Genomic DNA, 12,548 nt, shown 5'->3' with positions numbered 1-12,548 from the left:
ATTGACCACAACTCTTTGTTCAGCCTGGAGAAGATAAAGCTCCAGTGAGACCTTCTAGCAGCCTTCCAATACTTAAGGGGGCCTACAAGAAAGGTGGAGAGGGACATTTTAAAAGCATGTACAGTGATAGGACAAAGGGGAATGGCTATAAGCTGAAAGAGGGTAGATTTGAATTAGATATCAGAAAAAAATTCTTTACTGTGAGGGTGTTGAGGCACTGGCACAGGTTGCCCAGAGAAGTTGTGGATGTCCCATTCCTGGAAGTGCTCAAGGCCAGGTTGGACAGGGCTTTGAGCAACCTGGTCTAGTGGAAGGTGTCTCTGCCCTTGGCAGGCAGGGATGTTGCAACTAGATGATCTTTAAGGTCCCATCCAAGCCTAACCATTTTGTGATTCTATGATAATGCCAGCTGGATGTGACATTGTATTGTTTCCCCTCAAACAATTGTGTGCCAGGCAAGTGTAAAGAAAAGATGCAGGTAAATAGGCTGCAGCTTTATTAATGCTCTTTGGCTGAAAACTGGTTGGCATTAACTTCTGTGGCAAAAGTGATCATTTATTCGCAGTCATGTTCTCTTGTTGTCTTTACACAAATATCCTTCTACCCTTTGTGCAGCCTTCACCTTCCTGTTGTCATATGACAGTTAAAAAACAAGGAAAAGGGATATCAGTCGGGGTCTAAATTCTTTTCCACACTTTATGTAAAATGTTTTTTTCTGAAAACCCAGATCTAATCCATTTTATCCAGGAACTTGGCCTATGGTGAAATGAAATCCTATTTATTTGATAATGGCAACAGACTCATCTAAAATGGAAGTCACCCATCAAAACAATGTCATGTAATGCAGGAATGTTACCTTATGGCTCCTAAGATTTATTTCAAGAAATATCCAGTAGACTGATATATGACTGTATGCCACACATGCAGAGTCTGACATATTTGGAACTGCTGATTAACTACTAGCTTTCACAGAAGCGGTTAGCATGTGTTCAGTAAGATTGTTGTATTGACACTACAGCTCTTTAAGCCCACAGTTAATTCAGCCTGCTCTTGTCTGTCTTCAGACTTACAGCACATGTGCAGGTGGACTGCTCAGCATACATGTAATACTGAACTGGACATATTGAACTTTTGCATGCACTGTAGACATGTGTCCAGGACTTCTGGACATTGAATAGTTGGAGTTATTAATAGGGGAGTTAAATCATCTTAAATTTATGCCTGGCACTGTTGCAAATTAAATCATACATCCTGAATGATTCAACCAGATTTTCATCTAATAGGAAAGGAAGAAAAAAAAAAAATTAACAAACCACTGGCCAAAAACATCATGTCATGTCAAAATACTTATCAGCAAAGGAAAAAAATCTTTTCTATTCTCCCATGAAAGTAAAGACAAGACAACAGTGGCAGTTCAATGCTATACTAATTCCAGGCCAGAAGGGAGATGAAGCTGATGATGAAGTCAGGAAACAAGAGCTTAGAGTTTATATATTATGAGAAGGTATGTAAGGACTTGATTTTCTTTCTGGCTTATTCAGCCACTCATCGAGTATCTTCCCATTTTGGCCATCTACTCTTTCTAAAATTGAAATCCTTTAAGAGCTGGCACTTTGGCTAAGATGGTAGTCTTATATGTTAAGATCAGAGTATGTGACCTTTACTTGGATATGGACAAGGTTGGCCTTAGGTTCTCTCTGTGTTACTGAAACTGTCAAGAGTGGTTGATTATCTTGTTAGTACATAAAGCATTTGGCTGCTGCTATACTCGCAGCAGTCTGGAAGTACTTCAGACTTTATTTTTGAGGAAAATAAACAACTTACAACTAGCCATGTAAAAAGTAACAGCATCTGTCCTTGATTATATGCTTCTTTCAATTCTTTGCATTTTGGTACAAAATTCTCCATGTTGTGGAAAGTTTGTCTATTTCAGAAATTTTAGATGCTTTGCTAGCTAGTGTAACAGTAGGTCAAGAGAAAACATGTTTGAAGTGTGAGTCTGAACTCTTGATTTAGAGTATTTTCTAGATTCATTAGCCAATATTTTCAGAGCATTATCTAATAATCATCAGGAGACACTTGCTCATTGTAAATACTTTCTTCTTATGCCTTTGTGTTTTTAACCTCCCTGAGAATTCTTAGGGCAGTTGAATTCAGCACGTAACTGTGTGTGTGAAGATGGAAAGTACTGAAAATTTCTTTTATAGATTGGCACAAATTTAAGCTCATTAGCATAAGTAGTCTAAGTGAAGATATATGAAATACTTTTCTATAGATTGAGTCTAGTTATAGTTACTGGGCAATAATCTATCTTTTAATCTCTAAAATTAAAATTAAACTGCTTTATGGCCAAGAGGAATAAGACAGTGGAATAAGACTTCTCAACAATAATGGAGAAGTGAATGTAAATTTAGTCAAACCAAATAACTAAAAATGTTCTTTAGAACATTTGAAACAACATAGAAATACAGCTGTGCTTTTTGGTCAAGTTTCAGTTGTAGTTGGATAAATGAATAGTAATAACCTTTTTCAAAGCTTGGAAAAGATTTGGCTCAGTTTTAGCTTTGTGTGTCTGTAGAATTAGATTAGCACACTAATCTGGTAACTAGAATGTCCATTTTCTCACCTGGAAGTGTGTGGATATTTGAAGTCCTGAGCACTTGCAGGCCGATATGTTGCCAAGTGAGTCTGTGCGTTTTGTAATTGCAAATATTGAAGCTGGTTGTCACAACAAGGGGACTGAGGATAGAGGGGAAGAAATACTGACTCTCCCTTAAGGCAGCCCCAAAACTCTGCTCCCTGAAACTCCAGTGTTCTGTGCATTTCTGAGAGTTACTGCTGCAGGGGACTTGATCTAGCAGTCAGTATTCTATTAAAATGAGTAACTACTGATAGTACTCAGCCAAAATAGTTTCTCAAGGGCTACCTGATGTACTAAAATTATTTAATATTATCTAGGGATTTTATTTTTGTTTAATTTGTCACATACATACAGTTATATATTCAATAATTTGACTTTACTTTCAGACTGAATATGTCAAATCTGAACTGATAAAAATTAATGTACTGTTTTATTAATTTAGAAAGAATCAGCTTTACTTATTTTCTTGTTATTCTGCTGCTGTACACAAACCACAAGGCATATGCTTTCATTGTAATTGACTGATAGAAATGTTTCAATGGCAAATCTGACATGAATCTATTTTTTTTTCTGATTTTTGTTATGCATGTACCACCCTTTATGTAAAAAGGACATTTCTGAAGGTTTGAATTAAAATACGTTACGTTTTTTGAAAAGAAATAAGACTTTTATTTAAAATGTTCTACTAAGTCATCTTTAAATATATGTCAGAGATAGAGAAGAAAAACTTTCTAGGATCCAGTTATAACTTTTTTCAGTATTTTAATCACATTTCCTTACTTGTTTATAATATGCTTTGTGCACACAGATTTCAGACAGAGTTGTTATAAAGCAGTGTTTTTCACACAATAGTATATGTCTTTTGTCTTGTGATTTATTCCTTCACAAAGAAAATTAAGGCTAGACTGTAAAGATTTTACAATCTGTTTGCAGCACAGTTTAGAAATCTGTAAAATTAATTGCTAAATTTGGAGGATACCATACCATCAAAACCTTAGTTTTTTTAACCTGGTAATGTATATTTTCTTTTCTCCTTTCTCAACATAAATGTTCACAGCTTCTCTGCTTTCCCACTTTCTCCTCCACCCATCTTCTGTTCAATTCTGAATCCTGAACAAGGCTCTGCAAAAGTTAGTGCCCTCTTACCACTGCAGTCAGCAATGGAGCTCATAGATAACTCATCCACATTGAGTCTGTCCCAGACTTTTGCCCTATTTGGCTATAGAGGCTAGATTAAAAGGTAAATTCTATCTGATAGAATTTTGTTGATGATGGCACAGATCAGATTCTTTGCATTTTAACTGGGATGGGGGGGAGGGGAAGAGGGAAGGGGAGAAGCGAAGCAGAGAAGGCGACTGCTTGTGCCAATCTTATCACTTTCATTCCTATTGCTGTCTTCTAGGATGTCACTGTACAGTGCTCGTTTCCTACTGATTCATGTGATCTTGTTGTGCCATCCTTCTTCATTGTATGATGTCTCTGCCAAACAGGACAGCTGCTGCTTCAGTTGCTGTAGCCTTGCCATGAGAAAAAAAAAGCACGGCTGTGTTAAATAGATTCTCTTTCCTCTCTGAAATAATCTATATAATTTAATAAACACTACATGAAGAGTGGAACTGATCCATGAAAGGTCCATGCCTATATGTAAATATCTACATTATTTTTCCATTACAGGATATTTGTGAAGACATATCTGATCACGTTGAACAAATTCATGCTCTGCTAGAGACGGAGTTTTCCCTGAAGCTTCTGTCTTACTCTGTCAGTGTGATAGTCGATATCCACACAGTACAACTACTCTGGCACCAGCTACGTGTTTCTGTTCTGGTTCTGAGAGAGCGTATTCTCCAGGGACTACAAGACGCCAATGGAAACTACACTAGGCAGACTGATATTCTGCAAGCATTTTCTGAGGAGAATAAGGAGGTATAGTAACTAAATTCAATATTGAGAATTTCATCTGTATTTGAAGCACATTTAAAATTGCTAGGAGGACAATTTTAGGGATGTCTTACATGTCTTCTAAATATTTTGCTAGTTTTGTGTTTTAAATGTCTGTATCTGATATCTGTTCTTATTAAACCAAATTAAAGCAAACTAAGGTCAACTTTCAGAAGTGTCTTGCTACTTAGAGGTACATCTTGTCCAAAGTCCTCAGTCTGGTCGTTCATGAATTTAAAGTTCCTATCCAATTCAAAACTAATTTTTTATGTGCGATTAATTCTTCAGTGAAAAGCTTAGACATTTCCCTTCTTGTATACGCAAACCTGAGGCGGCAGTTCTGCAATATGCCTCTTAAAAGTCACATTTTGCCTGAGAAACAATAATGCATGAATCATACATTTTGTACTCTGAAGGGGTGTCAAACTCACACACAAATGTTTTGGAAACCTGGATTCATTTAACTAAAATGCCTTTTCCATTGAATTCTTAATTACTAAATTAGCTTAGTTATGACACTACTGGCCTAACTTCTAAAACTAAAAGAAGATGAACATTTTCAATAGGGTAACTCATGGTTAATAGAAGATACCTTAGCATGTAAAGGATTCTTCATTTACTGAAAGTTCTAAGATTAGGACAAAATGCTTTTGTTAGGATTAGATATATTTGCAGAGGGAGATCAGTGCAGTGAGATTCTGTGACCTGTGTTACAGAGGAAGTCAGAAGTCCCTTAAACATATCCTGTATTTCAGATCACTCATGTTTAAAAAGAATGTGCATATTTCTCTGCTGTAGTTTTATATTTGTCTTTAGCACAACAGAGTGGGTGGTCCTGAAATCAGTGCTCAGATATGGCCAGTCCCACCTTCCACACCCCCTCTTCCTGATGTATATATGTACCTGATATTCAGATTCAGTTTCTGTTTTGCCATTGCGTGTAAACCTTCCCTGGACAGTCTGATGGAAATCCACACCTGTCTGAATATCCAGAGTAGTGAAGTAGGGTGAAGACATTATTTTATGATGTGAGCTTGGTGATTTCAAGACATAAGGAAGGAGCAGATTCAGATACTAAGAAACAGGAAATGTCCCATCTGGATCTGATTACAACTGCTATAAAAAACATCCTTCCAATACAAGGGAGGACTGACTGGGGAAGGATAGATTATTTTTCAGCAGGGAAAAAGCATGTTGCCAGATAGGCTTACATGGTAATATAAAAGATAAAATATCCTGACACAATTCTTCTTTTTTCCTCCACCCCAACTAAAGCATAAATAATACTTGATAAAATTAATGGCTAGCAATAGCAGGGATACAATATTAATACTAAGTTTGTGCTGTAAGGCTTTGAATAGATTCCCAGAAATTGCTCTGCAGTTTTTAACTTTCAGGTATTTTCATTGGGTATAGTGGAAGTGGCTTTATTTGATGAAAATAAAAAATTAAAACATAGAGACAATTGTATCTGCTTACATCTACCTTTTTTTTTTGGTTTGTGTTTCCTCCATATCCTTTCCCAGACAGCGGCTACACTGTAGGACTAGTAAGTGTCTCATGATACAAGTATTATGTTAGGGATTTTCACGCATATGTGAATAGTGAACCTAGAAACCTTTGCCCATACACTTAACCCTTCCTTGGAAAATCATTTTCCTGATTTTCAGTACTCCTTGGGGAATATGATCTGGGAATGACAACGTATTTTTTTATCCTAAGACTGAGAAGTCATCTGGTTTGAAATGAATTAAAGGAAACTTTCACAGACAACAAAGAATTATATTTTGGAATTCACTGCTGTAGGACACTTAGAAGTGGAAAGAAGTTCAAATAATGAATGTGAAAACTAAGCAAAGTTCAGAGGAATTATAGCCTCCTGATGAGGAAGTCCCTATGCTGCTCACCGGTAGAAGCTGGGAGTGTGGGTAGAAATGCTGTGTGCGGAAGGGACATGTATGTATACCTATGTCTTACAGCTTAGGTAGCAGAAAAAGTTTAGAACTGATGTAGAAACAGGATACTGGGCTAGATGGAAATTTGATCTGAACTGGTAGAGCAAATACTATTCTGTAGTCCATGAACCTATGATTTGAAAAATATGTTTGGATTCTTCCTTAAGTCAGCTGTCTTCTGTGTAGTTCTGAAGAGCAGCTTTGACTGCTAGAGTTAACTGAGGAGCTCTGTGGAAGAAGTGACCTGCCAAGGTTTCTTTTGTGCTCAGTGAGACAGTCTGATCTTGTTAGTATTCACTACTCTGTCAGTTCACAGGCTGCACAGTCAGTCACAGCCCAACAGTCCCACCTGGGCTATATTTAGACTGTAGCCATAACACACAGCAATATGCGCAAGCTAGCTGCACCACAATCAAAGATCAAGATTATCACTAGTAAGGTAGCTACCAAAACTTGAAAGTGTACAGCTCAGGCTGTAGTGGCTTGGTTAGAGACCCAGCCCATTAACTGATCAGGCAGTAGCTGTGCTTTTGGCTATCTCAGCAGTGCCATAGTGAATAAGATGCCAGCAGGAAAGGCCACAAAAAATTTTACGGCTTGGAGGAAATAGAGAAACCAGTAAGGCAAGCTGCCTGCCACAATGGAGATGTTAAGAAAATACTTTTTAAAATAAAAAACTTAGTAGAGTTAAGAACTTGAAGAACCAGTTCTCCTTCAGGAATTACCCAGAGACAGATCAGAGAGAAAGAAAAAAAATAGTTCTGTGTCGCCAGAGTTCTGTGCAGCTGAACCTAACCTGTGAAATTTATTTCACAATTGATAGAGCCAGGATATAGGGAAAGGGTCAGTACAGACTATATTAAAGTACAGTGAATCGTGATGTTCTCAGACAGTTGGTAAAGTCAAAAAAGAAATATCTTATAAATTAGCTCATTTGAAGGAATAAAAAAATGCACAATCATGCAAGTTTAAATATAAATACAAGAAGGTATTAAAAAAATAACCTACAGACAGGAAACATTACTATGTGAAAAGGGACAAATTTTTTGAACTAAGATATTCCTATTGGAAGCCATGCAAATAACTAAATGTAGTATTTTTCTGAAATAAAAATAACAATAAAACCATGGTAATACTAGCATTAAATAATGCTTCTCTGAAGCACACATTTAAGAGGCTGTTTGGAAAAATCACCAAGTAAGATGGTTTAATGCATGTGATTGTAAAGTTTATTAATGCTACTAAACACTTTTTTAAGAGACAAAGGAATGGAGATAATTACTCAGGAGAAATGAAGGCCCTTAGGGCTTTGGAAAAGCTTTTGATTTAGATACAGTTTTACTGTTTCTAATATTTTCCTGAGATTAGAGGGAAAATACAGCTGTAATACTGATCATTGTTTAGTCAGTATTTTCTTAATAAATGCAGACCCAAAATATAAATTTGACAGATTTATAGAAACTTCCCCCCCTAATTCTAGAGTATTGAAAATGTACGATTTCTGGCATAGGTTCTACATCTGGATAGGTTGGTGCTAAATAAAAGATATTTTCAATATCCAAGATTATGCTTGATAAATATCATTCTAATCAATCTTTTCTATAAATAATATTTTTAGATGGAGGTTTTTGGTATTTTTACTTTGAGTAATGCAAGTAGCATGGACATAGTACAGGGCTCAAACATTATGTGGTTATAGAAGATGTCAAACAATAGCCATCTTTATTGAGACTATTGTTCAGATCAAAATCCAATTGTTGTGAGATGAAGAGATTATGAGGTTATAGACCTTTTTTCAGGTATGATGCTTAGGGTCCTTAAACTATAGATTTAGGCAGTGTAGTGATACATGTAGTTCCAGAGAATAATTCAGGCAAGAACCTATTGTGGATACTCCAGAGTTTGCTTTAAGAAACTCCTTTATGAAAATCAAACCTGGGAAGAAAGACCAGTATAGTGATTTAAGCATCTAAAGTTAGAATTGTAAAACATGAGTTCCTGTCCTTTATGACTTTTTTAATGTAGTTTTTGTAAGCATTTGGGCTAATGTTGACTTTTTTATTTTAAATTATGCCTTTCGTATTCTTTTGTCCAGTTGGCACACCATGCCTATTTTTCTTATTCTAGATAGCTTCACGAAGTTACTTAAGTTGAACACTAGTGTAAATAAGAACATACATTTTTTCAGAATCGTTTGATCCTATATTCAAGTTTCTAATTATGTGCTAGGATCATGAAATAGGTGTTAGAACATTAAATCATCTATTAAAAATATGCTTATAAACTGTTGACTGAACATAATTGTGATTGTTATATATACAGGCTGCTTTTGGATCTTAATGTAGTCAGATTTTTTTAGTGTCCTTCAAATAAGTCACCAAAATATTTATAAACAAATTCAGCTTTGATCTTAAAATCTCATCTGCCACCTGAGATGGTCTCCTCTGGATATGTCTGTGTTTCTGAGACTGGAGGACTTCCATTGAGAAGATGCTGACAAGGAGACATGGCAGGCCAGAGGTTTAGGATCACCAGCTATAGTTTCTTTTCCTTGAGCTGTTCTCCATTTGTGCTCCAAATATCCAGCAGATAAATCCGTAGTTGATAATACCTGGAAAAAAAAACATTGGCAATCAACTGAAAGATTGTAGAGAAGCACGGATTTCTGAGAACACAAGATTAACAAGGTGGTTGATTAACAAGGTGGACTCAGCAGTCTCCAAGTTACCCTCCCTCCTGTTTGAGGAATTTAACACATGAAATAGTACGAGTCTTCAGTATGGAATTTCTAAATCCCTCCTTCAGAGGGAGGGTAAGTAGAACTGAGAGCAGAATTTGAGGAGAATATCAGCACAAAAGTAAGTTGCTATTTTTTATGTAACTTCGTGTACCAGACTGAAACTAAACATTTTTCAGTTTCCTAAGAATTTTAATTCCCAAATACTTCAGAATTGTACGTTTATCCACAAGGTACTGCAAAACCAGACAGGTCAGAGATGAATGCTCTTCTAGGTGTTAGGCAGTGAAACATAAAGGTGATAGTTCATTACTTTGTGTGCGCTGTATATGAAAATTAATCTTCTAAAAAAGCACCATTTCTTTGTGTGTTTCAGGACCGTCTTGACTCTTTAACTGAAGTTGATGATTCTGGACAGTTGACCATCAAATGTTCTCAAAATTATTTGTCACTGGATTGTGGTATTACTGCATTTGAACTATCTGACTACAGTCCTAGTGAGGATTTGCTTGGTGCTCTGGATGATATGACCTCCAGCCAAGGGAAAGCAAAATCATTTGAATCCTGGAACTACAGTGAGATGGATAAGGACTTTCCAGGACTTATCAGAAGTGTGGGTTTACTTGCAGTAGCAACTGATTCCATTGCTGCCCAATGCAATGAAGCATTAAATGAGAAAGAAACCCATGTACCTCTTTCAGCAGAAGATGGAGAAGAAAATAAAGACAGAAAAGCACCACGTGAGCTTTCACTAGTATCTTCTGTGAACTCCTCTCTTTCTGAAGGACCTTGCTCTGAAGATGGTGTTTTACCTGCTGATGGCAAATCAGTTTCCACATTAAAGAAACCAGAATGTAATTTTCCACAGCATACCAATGAAAAAGTCAAATATTCTCACTGTGAAAACTCAACTCCTAAGAGGTCCATAAGAGACTGCTTTAATTATAACGAAGACTCCCCTACACAGCCTACATTGCCAAAAAGAGGTCTATTTCTGAAAGATGATGTGTTTAAAGATTATATGGAAGCCAATGATTTAAAAAGGCAAATCTCTCAGATAGTTAAAAATGAAATGAGTAGAAGTACACCCTCATTGTTAGATCCACCAGACAGGTCCAAGCTTTGCCTAGCTTTACAGTCACCCTACACTAACAGTCCATCTGCAGTTAGTCACTCATATGACTGCTTAAATACAATAGGTGATAGAAACCTTGAGTACACAATAAATAATCACTTTAAGGACAGTCCTGTAAGTCTAGGAAAATCTGCTTTCTACAGCTGTAAAGAAAAATCAAAGCACAAGAAGTCTCATGACGCTCCAGATAAAGTGAAAGTTGGCGGAGCACCTGGAGGTATGTGTAAAACTGCTCCATCAATCCAAGTCAAAAAAAGAGGACGTTCTTCTCTACAGAATGGAATTACTTCTCATAACTTGCAGTCTTTGGAGGTGACAGAAACAGATTCTTCTTCATCATCAGATTCTTGTAACCAGAGAGCCCCAAATGGACAATCACAAGGTAAAACTGAGCCTTTTAGTTCACCAACATGTAGCCAAAAGAGTTCTTCCTCAGCTGGTTCTGAGCTTGCCAATTCGTCACCTCTACTGAGAAAAAAGAATAATAAAAGCTCCTCCTCAACACACATCTATACCCAAAAAAGCAGTAAAGATGGTGAGGTCTGGTATGGGTCTGATGAATATTTAGCACTTCCTTCACATCTCAAACAGACTGAAGTATTAGCTTTAAAACTAGAAAATCTGACAAAGTTGCTTCCCCAAAAGCCTAGAAGAGAAACCATTCAAAACATTGATGACTGGGAGCTGTCAGAAATGAATTCAGATTCAGAAATATATCCAACATACCAAACAAAAAAGCACAAAAAAGTGGGTAGAATTTCACCAAGCTCATCAAGTGATATAGTATCCTCCTTAGGTGACAGCATTGAATCTGGGCCTCTCAGTGATATTCTCTCTGATGAAGATCTTTGTATGCCTGTATCTTGCATTAAAAAATGCATTGAAGAAAAGTCAGAAAGGACTGCTGTTACTGAGCCCACTGAAAATGAGACTTCTGCCTCAAATAAATCAGCTTTAATTCATCAACTGATGCAAGATATACAGCATCAAGAGAATTATGAAAGCATATGGGAAAAAATTGAGGTAAGCCAATACTCCTGTGTTCTTCTGATGTGCTCTTGATAAGCCTATATATGGAAATGGAGCCGTGGGCAGGGGTGGAGTTGCTTTCTTGTTTTCTTTTCATGATGAAAAAAGCCTCATCTAGTGGGTACTAGAAGCAGAGAACAGCAGTGATCATTGCAATTATAACAGACTGAAGTTATCTTTAACTATACAGAATTTGCCTGCATTATTTTACTTACACCAATACTTTTAAACTTCACAAAACATTATTTTATTGGGAGAGTTTCTCTTTGCCAAGATCAGGTCCATGATAAGTTATTTTTTTGGATGAAGTGAAAAAAAGAAAAAAAATGAAAATTAGGGATCTCTGTTATATGATTCTGGAATAAGAACTAGCTGCAACAGCTGGCTGCAGCTGTGAACACCCGCTTCATCTCCACACCCATCCTCTCCTCTCTTCTGAAGAGTGGATTGAGCTTGTGACAGCAATTAAAGGTAGTTTGCTGCTCTTTGGCCAGAGTAAACCCTTCTAGCTAGTGATTACAGCTGCTGCTCTTGGACTGCAATTTCTCAGTGTTCCTCCTTGTGAAGTATGTTTGGGAAACATTGATCATAGAGTTTGAAAATAATCTTATGAAGTATGTTGTGCAAGGGACTCAGAGTATAAGATGAGCTTTAAACAGAAAGAAAACCAGATGCAAAGCACGCTGCTAGGAAGATAGATAGCTCAGTGATCCATGCCCTTAAAAGCAGCACACAAGAAAGCTGCAGATTTATTTCATGCAAAAGATGTATGCTAGCTATGCTAAATGGCTTGAAAATGTGCTTCTTGAATGGTGAATAAAAAATAATCAAGAGAAAATTTTTGCAATGTTTTGCAAAGCAGTTATAATATTTTAAAGAAATATAAGGTTTTCCCAAACTGCTTGTTTACCAGTTTTTCCATTGCCACTAGTAATTATATCTTCTGCTTGTAAGATTTGTAAAGAACCAATTTTTCAATACAGGTGTTCTTACTGAGGTAAATCCTGCCTGAGTAACTTTGTGGTGTCTTGCTGCGGTATTTTATTTGGACATTCATAATAGAAAAATAGAAAATTCCTCCCTTATGTGGTGTTATGAATACTGTAAGTG

The 12,548-nt window shown here is 36.6% G+C and overlaps 1 protein-coding gene across 6 annotated transcripts in view; it reads left to right on the top strand.

The window, feature by feature from the left end:
- The window catches only part of AKAP6 (A-kinase anchoring protein 6), a 280,671-nt gene that overhangs the window by 79,888 nt on the left and 188,235 nt on the right, over positions 1 to 12,548 (top strand). For all 6 annotated transcript variants that reach the window (XM_057428430.1, XM_057428429.1, XM_057428431.1 and 3 more), the window contains 2 exons: positions 4,316 to 4,567; positions 9,651 to 11,432. In XM_057428430.1, coding sequence (XP_057284413.1) covers positions 4,316 to 4,567; positions 9,651 to 11,432 — 2,034 coding nt within the window. The remainder of the gene's footprint in view (positions 1 to 4,315; positions 4,568 to 9,650; positions 11,433 to 12,548) is intronic.

Source organism: Pezoporus wallicus, unplaced genomic scaffold (genome assembly GCF_028554395.1).
Source record: "Pezoporus wallicus isolate ANWC-B61680 ecotype Strahan unplaced genomic scaffold, APGP_CSIRO_Pwel_v1 contig_3486, whole genome shotgun sequence".
Lineage (NCBI taxonomy): Eukaryota > Metazoa > Chordata > Aves > Psittaciformes > Psittacidae > Pezoporus > Pezoporus wallicus.
This window is presented reverse-complemented; position numbering and strand designations above follow the sequence as displayed.